This window comes from Mesoplodon mirus (assembly GCF_964341445.2).
Source record: "Mesoplodon mirus genome assembly, chromosome: 3".
In the NCBI taxonomy this organism is placed as follows: Eukaryota; Metazoa; Chordata; class Mammalia; order Artiodactyla; family Ziphiidae; genus Mesoplodon; species Mesoplodon mirus.
Window position 1 is genome coordinate 40,987,129 of NC_138978.1, and position 13,575 is coordinate 41,000,703.

The 13,575-nt window shown below is 39.9% G+C and overlaps 1 protein-coding gene across 4 annotated transcripts in view; it reads left to right on the plus strand.

Annotated features, from left to right (window-relative positions):
• NASP (nuclear autoantigenic sperm protein) overlaps nucleotides 1-13,575 on the plus strand; it is a 36,192-nt gene that overhangs the window by 3,331 nt on the left and 19,286 nt on the right. For all 4 annotated transcript variants that reach the window (XM_082615663.1, XM_082615664.1, XM_082615662.1 and 1 more), the window contains one exon: nucleotides 11,503-11,553. In XM_082615663.1, the coding sequence (XP_082471789.1) occupies nucleotides 11,503-11,553 (51 nt within the window). The remainder of the gene's footprint in view (nucleotides 1-11,502; nucleotides 11,554-13,575) is intronic.

Below are 13,575 nucleotides of genomic sequence, written 5' to 3' on the forward strand. Positions count from 1 at the left end.
ATACACTAATATGTGTAAAATAGATAAGTAATAAGAACCTGCTGTATAAAAAAATAAAACTGAAAAAAAAAATAGAACAATGCAGACATAAAAAGACAAATTCACAGTGTAAAAAAAAAATTAAAATGCCCCAAAACAGTAAGATTAATTGCAATTTTACAATTTGGGCTTTATTTTTTTTTTTTTTTTTTTTTTTTTTTAGATGTTGGGGGTAGGAGTTTTTATTAATTAATTTATTTATTTTTGCTGTGTTGCGTCTTCGTTTCTGTGCGAGGGCTTTCTCTAGTTGTGGCAAGCGGGGGCCACTCTTCATTATGGTGCGCGGGCCTCTCACTATCGCGGCCTCTTGTTGCGGAGCACAGGCTCCAGACGCGCAGGCTCAGTAGTCGTGGCTCACGGGCCTAGTTGCTCCGCGGCATGTGGGATCCTCCCAGACCAGGGCTCGAACCCGCGTCCCCTGCATTAGCAGGCAGACTCTCAACCACTGCACCACCAGGGAAGCCCCTACAATTTGGGCTTTAAACATACACTGTGTCTTGGGCTATGACAGTAGGGTAAAATGACCCAGTTTGTATAAATCTTATGAGGCTTGATAAATGCACTTAATAATTGTCAGCTCATGACAAAATTAAATGACTCAATGAATGTTAATGTCTCCTTTCATATATCTAGATGCTTTGGGACAGTTTCAGTATGTGGCATATGTATTGTAGTATGATCTATTAATAACGTGGATCAGAGAGATGCAGAAGTCAAGGACAATGTAATTTTTTGTGAGATGTACATTATTTTTTAACATCTAGCTGATTACCTTTGGATGCCAATTAAACATTACACCCCCTTCAAAAAAAAAAAAACACTGAGGTTCACCCTAAAGGTTCCACAAAAAAAAGATATCTTATGTTGGAATGCTTAATATTGTTAAGATGTTCATACTACCCAGAGATCTATGGATACAACACAGTCTCTGTTAAAATGCCAATGGCATTTTTTGCAGAAGTAGAAAAATGCATTCTAAAATTCATAAGAAATCTCAAGGGGTCCCAAATAGCCAAAACAGTTTCTTTTGTTTGTTTGGTTTTGGCCACACCTCGAGGCTTGTGGGATTTTAGTTCCTTGACCAGGGATTGAACTGGGGTCCTAACCACTGGACCGCCAGGAAATTCCCTGCCAAAACAGTTTTGAAAAAGAACAAAGTGTAGGTCTTACTTGCTGATATCAAAACATTGTGCTACTGGCATAAAGATAGACAAATAGAACAATAGAATGTAATAGAAAGCCCAAAAATAAATCCTTGCATATGGTCAAATGATCTTTGGTAAGGATGCCAAGACCACTCAATGAAGAAAGGACATTCTTTTTTTTTTTTCTTTTTAAATTTATTTATTTATTTTGGGCTGCACTGGGTCTTAGTTGCTGCACGCGGGCTTTCTCTAGTCGCGGTGCTCAGTCGGGCTACTCTTCGTTGTGGTGGGCGGGCTTCTCATTGCGGTGGCTTCTCTTGTTGCAGAGCACGGGCTCTAGGCGTGCGGGCTTAGTTGTTCCGTGGCATGTGGGATCTTGCCGGACCAGGGCTCGAAGCCATGTCCCCTGCATTGGCAGGCGGATTCTTAACCACTGGGCCACCAGGGAAGTCCCAGGATATTCTTTTCAACAGATGGTGTTGGGAAAACGGGATATGCACATGCAGGAGAATGAAGTTAGATTCTTATTTTACACCGTATACAAAAATGAGCTGAAAATGGATTAAAGACCTAAATGTAAGACCTGAAACTATAAATCTCCCAGAAGAAAGCATAAGTTAAAAGCTCCATGGGAATTCCCTGATAGTCCAGTGGTTAGCACTCGGTGCTTTCATTGCCATGGCCCAGGTTCAGTCCCTGGTTGGGGAACTAAGATCCTGCAAGCCTCTCAGCACGGCTAAAAAAAAAAAAAAAAAAATTCCCTGCCAGTTTTTCGGTACATTTTATTGAAGTACAGCATACTACAAAATGCACAAATGGTAAATGTACAGTTGAGTGAATTTTCACAAAGGGAAATTAGAAACAAAACATTATATGGAAACCTCCCCCCCAACCTTTTTTTAGTCATACTCCTCCCATCAAGCCTAGCTCTTCTGACTTCTAACATTACAGTGTCATAGGTGGATGTTGAACTTGTATTTATTTGTAAGGTACCATAAAACTTTATAGGGTGGTGGTCCAGTGGTTAAGACTCTGCGCTTCCACTTCAGGGGGTGCAGGTTCGATCCTTGGTCGGGGAACTAAGATCCTGCATGCTGTGTGGCACAGCCAAAAAAAAACCCAAAAAACTTTATAGGGAGGATGACAGATGATGCTAAATTTCTATGATGACTGGGAGCCAGGAAAACTGGGTTCTGTTTCTGGCTGCTGTGGTGGACCTCAGTTTTCCCATTTGTTAAATGGAGGCAGTAGTGGGGAGATTCTACAAGGAAATTTTTTTTCAGGAAAATCTTGTGAAGCAGTTTTCTTTCCTCCTACTTTTTGGCGTGTTTTCCCTATATTTATTGAGCATTTGTCTTATTTAGTGGAGGCGCTGTGGTTAAGGAGACAGAAAAGATCTCTGCTTTCAAATGGAGCTTCGACTACTGGGATAGAGACCATGAATATATAGATTAGAGAATATCAGTGATAAAGTGCTATGCAAAGAATTACCCTGGTTTTAAGGTGATGTGAGGTAACTGGGTGGTTATTTATTTATTTTTAATTAATTAATTAATTCACTTATTTATTTTTGGCTGCACCGGGTCTTCGTTGCTGCGCATGGGCTTTCTCTATTTGCAGCGAGAGTGGGGGCTACTTTTCGTTGCGGGGCGTGGCTTCTTACTGTGGTGGCTTCTCTTTGCGGAGCATGGGCTCTAGGCACGCGGGCTTCAGTAGTCGTGGCACACAGGCTTCAGTAGTTGTGGCTTGTGGGCTCTAGAGCGCAGGCTCAGTAGTTGTGGCACACAGGCTCGGTAGTGGTGGCTCACAGGCTCTTGAGCGCAGGCTTAGTAGTTGTGGCACATGGGCTTAGTTGATCCAAGGCATGTGGGATCTTCCCGGACCAAGGCTCGAACCCGTGTCCCCTGCATTTGCAGGCGGATTCTTAACCACTGCACCATCAGAGAAGCCCTGGGTGGTTATTTTAGATTGGGCGATCAGGGATGGCCACAATGAGATGAATGACAAGGGGCCAGCTATATGAAGTTTCTAACAGGGAAACTTCCTTCATAGAAATAGGGATAGCAGAGAATGTGGATACAGAGGCAAGCAGGTTGGTAGTTTTGGTGGTTGAGGAAGGGAGACTTCCTGTCTAATGGTTTCTATTTGCTCAATGGGGTGTGAAGCAAGATCTGCTTAGAAGTAAGGGGGAATGGATTAGGGTGTAGGAGATTTGAGGAGAGATAGTAATGTTGGAGACTTGGAAGACATATTCTAGGGAATGTGGTAGGATTGCCAGTGTTTTCCTTGTTTCAGATTTGGGGCCAAGAATTTAAAGAGAGAGGGCAGTCAGTACTGTTTCTTAAAAGTTCAGCTTCTCTGCTGTAGCAGACACAGAATAGATGGCTAGAGGGTTAAGACCTCTTGTGGAACTTAAAAGTTTGCCAGAAGAAAAGACTTCTTCACAGGCTGAGGGTTTATGTTAAAGAAAAAAAATCTTTAAGATAAAACAACCGGAGATTTGTGGGGTTTTTTTTTCATGTCTGGTTGTCTGCCAGCAACTACCTATTAGGTCTCTTGGTGCTTCCTTTCCTTCCCCTTAGATAGCACCATCTCTGCATTCAAACGTCCCAAGATGGATGCTTTTAAAAACATTTTCTCTGTGATATATGCGTTCAGTTGCTTTCTTTGCTTCTTCCCTTCATAGCCAGGCTTCTTTAGAGAAGAGCCTGCATTTCTAGTGTCCATTTTTTTCTCCCTTCTGTTTGCTTATACATTTAACAAGTGTATTCAATATATATTTTAATGTGTCAGGTTTTAGAGACACAAGGATGAATAAGGTATCAGTTGCTGGTCATCAGACCACAATCTAATTGGACAGGTGTGTTCTGAGAATATACACATTTGTTCAACCTGTCTCGATCTGGCTTCTTCGTGTCATGTAAACAGCATTGCTAAAGGTGATCATGGATTGTCTAAATGCTAAAATAGTCCTTATTCTTAGCTTTCTAACGAGTTCTTTTTGCTGCCTTTTGGGCACCTCTTTGCTGCCTCTGGTACCAGGCACTCCCTCCTTAATTTTGTCTTCTTTTGATGCTGCCTCCATTTCTTCCTGTCTTTCTGTTCTTTCATTGTTAATGATTGCTAGAATCTTTTGATTCCTTATGTGCCAGGCATCGAACTAAGCACTTTGTGAACTTTCTCATTTAATTTTCAAAACACATCCTGTGAGATAGGTACTGTTAATAGTTGAGGAAACTGAGGTACTTCACATGGTAAGTGGCAAAGGCACTTGTTAATCCTACCCTAGTGATTCTGAATTGGTCACTTTAACAAAGATTAATTAGATTCCAGGCTTTGTGCTTGGTGCTAGGATACAGTTTAGGATAAGATAGACATGGTTTCTTAGATCTTAATCCTGATGGGGAATACAGAAAGTCAGTAGGCAATCGGAGTACAGAATGAGTTATGATGGGGTCGTGTAACTGGGTAAGTTACTTCTCTGGAAAATAGGATATTGCCACCTGCCACAAGGTTTTTTGTGAGAGGATTAAATGAGAATGTAGTAGGCACTGCTATGTCTGACAGATGTTTGCTCTGAATTGCCTATTGAATGTTATCCATTTATTTATTTATTATTTTAAAAAGATTTATTTGGCTGCGCTGGGTCTGAGTTGCAGCAGGCGGGATCTTTAGTTGCGGCATGTGGGATCTAGTTCCCTGACCAGGGATCAAACCCCGGCCCCCTGCATTGGGAGCCCAGAGTCTTAGCCACTGGACCACCAGGGAAGTCCCTGAATGCTATCCATTTAGGTGTTCCATAAGCACCTCAAAACCAACTCTGTATGTACACCCCAATTTTCACTAATAATCTTGCTCTTGTACCTTATTTTGGTTGGATAGCACTCAGTTTCCCACTCCCAGAAATAAAAATTCTAGATTCCCCCTCCCTCCTTTTTCAATTTCTAAACAGTTACCAATATTTAGCAGTTTGGTAGTCTGTAACAGGGCTTAGAAATGTAAAGCCTAGAGGGCCAGATAGGAAAAAGTGAAGTGGTGGTGGGGATTGAAGTGAATTCCCCCTTAAAGGGCTAGGTCATTGTTCAACTTCAGCTGATTGGGGACAATGTATGCCATAGTGGCAGGTATTTCTGATATTTAAAGAATATTGTAATTATTTCTTTGACTAGGAAATACATTTCTGGTTCTAAATCCAGAAGGGGAAGTACACAGTGAAATGTCCCTCCAACCCTTATTCTCTAATCACATAGGTTTTCTCCTCAGAGTATCCCTCAATGATACCTTATGCATATACAAGCAGATTGTATGTAGTTATTAATTCTGTATTATTGTGTAAATGGTAGCATACTGCACACGTTTCTGAGCACTTAGCAGTATATCTTGGAGATGATTCCTCATTAGGGCATAGTTTCTTTCTTTCTTTCCTTCTTTCTTTCTTTTTTTTAATGGCTGCATTGTATTCTATTCTGTGGCTGTCTCATAATGAGTTTCCTACTGATGGACATTTGAATTCTTTCCAGAATTTAATTGTTACAAATTGTGCTCTAGTGAATAACCGTGTAACCCTGGACTCATGTATCTATAGGATAAATTTCTACAAGTGGAACTGCTGGATCAAATAGTGTTCATTTGTTGTTTTTGATAGATATTGCCAAATAGACCTTCATAGAAGTTTTGTGAATTTAAACTTATTAGCAATATATGTGAACACCTGTTACTCTTACATTCTTGTCTTTGACTATTTGATGGGTAAAAACTGATTTCTCACTGTAATTTTGTGTTTCTCTGAAGAATGAGTGTGAGCATCTATTTAAATGTTTGAGGTATTTGTGTTTCATTTTCTATGAATGTGTTTATATCCTTTAATCTTTTCCTGTTGGACCTTTTTTCCTGTTGATTTAATATTCTGTATATATTCACTAAGTTAACCTTTTGTGAAGTGAATTAGATGGAGTAGAATTTATCAGTCTTACATGATTTCTGAATATGAAAGGCCTTCTCCCGATGAGTTACAATGTAATTCGCCTGTGGTTTTCTTTAGTACTTTTCTGGTTTCAGAGTTTACATAATGATTTTTCAAGAGAAGCAGAAATCCAGATTTTTATGTGGTATCTTCATAGTTTTAAATGTAGTAACTACCATAATTAACATTTAAAAATAATTGTGGATAAACATGTCTGTGGCTCAGATAGGACATGAACATCAGTTTATAATTTTTTTTCTAATCTGGTGTTTGTTACAGTGTGGTCCCCAAACCAGCAGTAGCAGCATCACCTAGAAAGTTGTTAGAAATGCAAATTCCTGGACCTCATAATAGACCTACTGAACCAGAGCTCTAGGGTTGGGGCTCAACAACTTGTTCTAACATGAGCTCCAAGTGATTCGTGTAGATTGAAGTTTGAGAACCACTGCTTTAATCCATCGTCTCTTCTGACTGTGCTAGTACATGCCTTTTTTGTCTAGGCCACTAAATAAGAATGGAAGTAAGTTTATCACTGCTGAGTGCTTTACAGTGCTGTTTAATAGTATCTTCAACTGATATGCTTTTTTCCTCATTTTGTCCACTTCAGACTTTTGTACCACTGAGTATATAAAAGGTAAATTTGATCATATTACACCTTCAGTGCCTCAACTTAAGGATACAAATTTAAAGCCTGAGGTTGGCATCAAAACTGAACGATCTGGGACTTCCCCGGTAGTCCAGTGGTTAAAGCTTTGCCTTCCAGTGCAGGGGTCATGGGTTCAGTCCCTCATTGGGGAACTTAAGATCCCACATGCTGCACAGTGCGGCCAAAAATTCAAAACAAAACAACAACAAAACCTTAAGAAAAACCCTAAATGACCTGGTTCCAGCCTTGTCTAGGAAGTGGGGACATGGAAAGTGGGGTGAAGGAAAGTTACAATGGTAAAGTCCAGGGAATTCCCTGGCAGCCCAGTGGTTAGGACTCCACACTTCCACTACAGAGGGCCACGGATTGGATCCTTCGTAGGGGAAGATCCTGCATGCTGTGGGGCGCGGCCAAAAAAAAGTAAATTCTAGTCTTGGAATTTACATTATAGTTTAAGGAGGTATTCTCCAAAGTAGAGAGGAATTAAGTTTTAATAACGATACAGAGATTGACACTTTGACAGTTGCCTTATTTATGACATTATCAGGGAGCTTTTCCAAAACAAACATGAATTCTATCTCAAGTTTAACAAATAAAATCTCTAGGGGTGCAACCCAGGCATCTATCTTTTGGATAAGCTTTCTAGTGAATTAATTATTATGCTCACCTCCGGTTAAGAGCCATGGTCACATCAAGATGGGGAGGTTACATGGAAGTACGTGTGAGCTCAATATAAAATTTAAAACTTTCAACCAGAATAACAACAAAATTGAAAATGGCAACCTTACAAAACAGAGATCTAAATCAGTAGAGGTATTCAAAGAAAGACTAGGTTAGCCTTTGCCAGGCATGTTGTGTACTGAGTAAGGAGCAAAATTAAGTAACTTTCAATTCTAATATTTTAATCAAATACAAAAAACCTGAAGATAACATTATCAGGACTCCGTGTTTTAAATTACAGACTGGCTGATGGGAGTTAATTTATTCTAGACCCAGTGTGATTTCCAAGGATTATTTTGCCTATTCCTTTCTGGGTCCTTCTTTCCCGGGTCTCAGTAGTTTTCTCATGCATAAGTTGATCAGCACTTAAAAGACTGGGGGGAAGCGTCTACAGATCTCTGCAGCTTGCTTTCTCTACAGCTCTCTCTAGTCCTGTAAATTCTAGCTACCTAGGCCATCCCAAACCTCAAATTCTGTCTTCTCAATTCTGTGAGATGGACTTTGTTCAGGGTCCTTCTCTGTCCTGTGGACAAATCTCTCCAGATAGTAAATGGGGTTACTCATAGGGCTCACCTCATTTGTTTCCCTTCTCTCGGATTTACTGTCTTGTGCTACTACTGTAAAACTGGTGTTTCGTGTATTTTGGCTGTTTGTTTTTCAGTAGTCTGAGTTGTTTGAATCTGGTGCCTGTTAACTTCCATTATGGCTAACCTTGGAAGTTTCCTAGTATTGCACTTCATCCGTCACCTATGTGGGGTGCAAAACATTTTGTGTATTATTGTTGCTACTGGTGCCGTAATGTAGCCTGTATGTACAGTGTTAATGTGTTTGTTTTTAGTACTCATACTCTGCATGTTTGTGTTACTATCACTTTGTGTGTGCCACAGACTGGTATTGGTTTGTGAACTGTTTGTTACTGGTCTACAAAGATACAAGTATAGGGAATTTCCTGGTGGTCCAGTGGTCAGGACTCCACACTTTCACTACTGTGGCTCCCGGTTCAGTCCCTGGTTGGGGAACTAAGATCCCACAAACCATGCTGTGTGTATGTATAAAAATTGGGAGTAAACATTTGGGAACAACGAAATTTGACGTTACTCTGACATTTCTGTTAATACTTTATAAAAACCCATGTCTTACACATTGAAATTAAAAGTCTGGTCCTTCAATCACAGGTAATTTGAGAAGCTCTGTGCTAGAATTTGGCCAGAATAATCCCTTAGTTAAACTATTTGAACATAATTAGCTATGACAGGAGGTGTTTAGGAGATAAGGATCCAAGGCCATTCCAGCGTTCTGGTCAGATCATCTGCTTGCTTACGTTGCAGCTGAAAGCATTTAAATTGTGCTTCATTCCTGTCACCATAACGGTGAAGTCTCTGATTATTTTCAACCCCATTCCCCTGCCTCCCCTCCCCCAGGGCTTTTCATCAAATTTGTAGACCAATATAACATTCTCAAAAGGATTAGGAGTTAGGAGCAAAGATTTTGGATCCTGCTGAAAGTAACTGACACCTTTTCATCTCTAAAGCATTTTCTAGGACTCAGACTCCAATATAGTTAGTCCCTGCCTGTCATTTAATCTCTTCTGCCTTTCTCAAGTTGTCCCCTCTGCTTTTTTTTTTTTTTTTTTTTTTTCTGGCGGCGCCCTGCGCCTTGTGGGATTTTAGTTCCCCAACCCAGGCCTTCGTCAGTGAGAGCGAGGAGTCCCAACCACTGGACCGCCAGGGAATTCCTTGTCTCCTCTGCTTTAACTTTTGTTGGACACTGTGTCCGATGCTTAGCATATAGTGGGTACTAAAATGTCTATTAAATTTAATTTTTTGAATTAGTATATTTATTTATTGAATTGAGCAAGCTTTTTAAATTGTTCATTTGTTTCATCCATACTGTGTATATTACACTGCTATTTTAATAAATTTGTTATCGCTAAACAAGAAAGTCCAGGTGTGAAAAATTAGTTGACTCAGTTCTATTTATATGTATGTTTTAACCTTTGGAGGAGTTTTCAGTAATGTCTATATAGGAAAGCCTTTTTCTCTCCTACAGCTTCTTGTGTTCTCTCATACTTCTACTGTTTCTTGCTGTACATACTTCAATTCTAATTTATTGCTCCTGAGGTGTTAGTACTCAGTAGTAAAGTTTCCTGTTTTCCCACTGTTCTTTCTTTTTTCCATTTCACCACAGCTAACAGCATTCTCAGCTCTCATGGTGTGGTTTGGGGGCACATTTATAAATGATAATATGCCTTTACTTAGCTGAATGTTGCCTTTGGCATATAGGTGAAAACTGATGATGGGGCAGGTAAAAGAGACAAGGATTTAAATTAATACCAAGTGAATGGTGTCAATCTGTAGGGTTCCTAAGTAATAACTTAAGTCGACCCTGTCTTGAAACCTACCTAAGGTATAACTTTATTGTAAAGAAAGGGTAAATTCTTTCCCATTATTTATCAATTTTCAAAATAATGCAGTGGTCTTCTATCAGTCTCTAAAAATGACTAATGGGTTGTTTGTTTTTTGTTTGTGTCATTGTGAACTCATGTATTTAGACATATTTGGAGTTTTTCGATCAATTGTAATTATTATCTTTAAAAATTTTTTTATTTTATATTGGAGTATAGTTGATTAACAATGTTGTGTTGGTTTCAGGTGTACAGCAACGTGATTCAGTTATACATATATATGTGTCTATTGTTTTTCAAGTTCTTTTCCCATTTAGGTTATTACAGTATACTGAGCAGAGTCCCCTGTGCTATACAGTAGGCCCTTGTTGGTTATGCAATTATTATCTTTGTTGATGCTCATATTGTCCCTTCTTCTGGCCAGTGAGATTTTATTGAGGTTGGCTCCTAAGTGTGCTTTTGTAATATTTTTGTAAATATGAAACATCAAATTTATAGAAAAGTGAAAAAATAGTACAAAGAACTCTTCCCATGCTTTACCCTGGATTCCTACCTTTCCTTTATAATTCCTTTTAGCATGACCATAAGTAGATATGACCCTAAATAATATTAGATATAGTTTCGTTGCTTTCTGGCATGAAATTGTCCCAGATTCACCTATGTACTTCCCCTGCCCTGGCTTAGAATCAATTATTTCCCAGTGGAGTCTTGGTTATTTTTAGCAGGAAATGGATTTTCAGGAGCACAGTCTAGGTGCTAGGGAGGTTACTCATTGCTGCTGAGTTGGTCATTATTTCTAGACTTTTAGTAAACACAACTATGAAATATTTTTAAGATATTTATTAGTACTTTTCAAAAAAATGAATGTTCTGGGAAACTGCTTCCTTTTTTTAAAAAAAACTTATTCTTAGTGAGCAGTTGCAGAATGTGAAATTTTCAGGATTGCACATACTGGGTTATAACATACTGCATTCTCTTCTGTCTGATCGTAAACTCAAATCTAGGATGTAACTGTCTTGTTCACTGTAGTATATACTTCATGTGTAGCAAATAAGCATACAACGGTTATTTGAATGAGTAAGGATTAAACTTGATAATGTAAATAAATATGTAAAACCTTAATATTTTGGGCATTTAATAAATCACTCTTTTTATGGTTTTATATTTTCTTTTTTATAAAGTTTATTTATTTATTTATTTTTGGCTGCATTGGGTCTTCGTTGCTGTGTGTGGGGTTTCTCTAGTTGCGGCAAGGGGGGGCTCCTCTTCATTATGTGCGCGGGCTTCTTGTTGTGGAACACGGGCTCTAGGCGCGCGGACTTCAGTAGTTGTAGCACAAGGGCTCAGTAGTTGTGGTTCACGGGCTCTAGAGCTCAGGCTCAGTAGTTGTGGCGCACGGGCTTAGCTGCTCCATGGCATGTGGCATCTTCCCAGATCAGGGCTCAAACCCGTGTCCCCTGCGTTGGCAGGCGGATTCTTAACCACTGCACCACCAGCGAAGTCCCCATATTTTCTTAATTTGTTTAATTTCTAGTCTGAAAATAGCCTTCATTTTTACTTTTTTCCCCTTAATTTTTCATTACAGAATTGAAGAAGATGCCCCTGCTCCTTCTACCTCTACAGATAAAGTGGAGAGGTAAGATTATTTACATGGTGCAATTAGATTTATATCTGGAACATAGACTAAGAGCTATATAACTTGAGGGCAGTTTGTTTCATTATTTTCAATAGGTAACGAATAAGACTGAATGTTAAAGTACCTGTCTAGTTTAAAGTATGAAGTCCTGACAATGACGTCGTCAGGTTTTTTTGTATTTGATTAAAATATTAGAATTGAAAAAGTTGTTTAATTCTTCTTACTTAGTACACAACATGCCTGGCAAATGCTAACTTATTTTTCTGTTGTTGTTGTGGCATGCAGGCTCAGTAGTTGTGGCTCATGGGCTCTAGAGTGCAGGCTCAGTAGCTGTGGCGCACGGGCTCAGTTTCTCTGCAGCATGTGGGATCTTTCCAGACCAGGGCTCGAACCCGTGTCCCCTGCATTGGCAGGTGGATTCTTTTTTTTTTTTTTTTTTTTGCTGTACACGGGCCTCTCACTGCTGTGGCCTCTCCCGTTGCGGAGCACAGGCTCTGGACGCGCAGGCTCAGCGGCCATGGCTCACGGGCCCAGCCGCTCCACGGCATATGGGATCCTCCCAGACCGGGGCACGAACCCGTATCCCCTGCATCGGCAGGCGGACTCCCAACCACTGCGCCACCAGGGAGGCCCCGCAGGTGGATTCTTAACCACTGTGCCACCAGGGAAGTCCCTAACTTATTCTTTGCTTTAAAAAATATTTATTTATTTATTTATTGGCTGTGTCAGATCTTAGTTGCAGTGCAGACCTCTCTCTAGTTGTGGTGCACAGGCTACTCTGTAGTTGTGGTGTGCGGGCTCTCTGGTTGTGGCACATGGGCTTATTTGCCTCACAGCATGTGGGATCTTAGTCCCCCGACCAGGGATCGAGCCCACGTCCCCTGCATTGGAAGGCAGATTCTTAACCACTGGACCAGCAGGGAAGTCCCTCACTTATTCTTTCTTTGAATACTTCTACTGATTTAGATCTTTGTTTTGTAAGGTTGCCATTTTCAACTTTGTTTTTATTCTGGTTGAAAGTTTTAAATTTTATATTGAGCTCACATGTACTTCCATGTAACTTCCCCATCTGGATGTGACCGTGGTTTTTAACCAGAGGTGAGCATAATAATTAATTAACTAGAAAGCTTATCCAAAAGGTAAATGCCTGGGTTGCATTCATAGAGATTTCATTTGTTAAGCTTTGAGTGTGTGAGTGTTTTGGAAAAGCTTCCTGTTAAATCTTAAGCTCACTTAGGTTGAAAATTACTGTTCTAAATTCTGTTTAGTCCTTTTTGCAAAATATCTGCACTTTTTTTTTTAAGAGTCTTTAAGTTTTTCATTTGTTTCATCATTTCACATTGTGGTCTTAAATTCCGTTGTTATCTTGGTTATTTAAATCATGTGTTTTACAAATACTACCTACTGATTTGTGAGTCAGTCTCGTTTTGGGGTGGAAGGAATACTGCTCAGGATTGGTCCTAAATACACATTCGTGTAACCTTTTTAGAGTCTTGGTATATACCATAGTACTATATTTCTGGACTGAGAATAAGGTATAAATGTAGCTAGGCTACTTGACCCCTGGAACACTGCTGATATGTGATTATTAATATTCTAAGCATTGATGATCTTTTGAGGAGCATGATAATCTGATTCTGAGAGAAACTTGGAAGGATGGTTGGAAAAAACATGACTAGTCTCATAAATTTGTAACAGCTGATCTGAAATGGTTATTTAGTACTGCCTGGCAACTATAGCATGTTTCCCTGGCCAAGTTGTTCTCCCATTCTGCTGAGTAACTTCTTAACATTCAGTACCGTCACCTGTCTTCTTGCTCTTACTTGATGATTTTACTTTTTGAAACAATTTGATTGGGGACTTCCTGGTGGCACAGTGGTTAAGAATCTGCCTGCCAATGCAGGGGACACGGGTTCGAGCCCTGGTCTGGGAAAATCCCACATGCCGCGGAGCAACTAAGCCTGTGTGCCACAACTACTGAGCCGGCGCTCTAGAGCCTGTGAGCCACAACTGCTAAGCCCA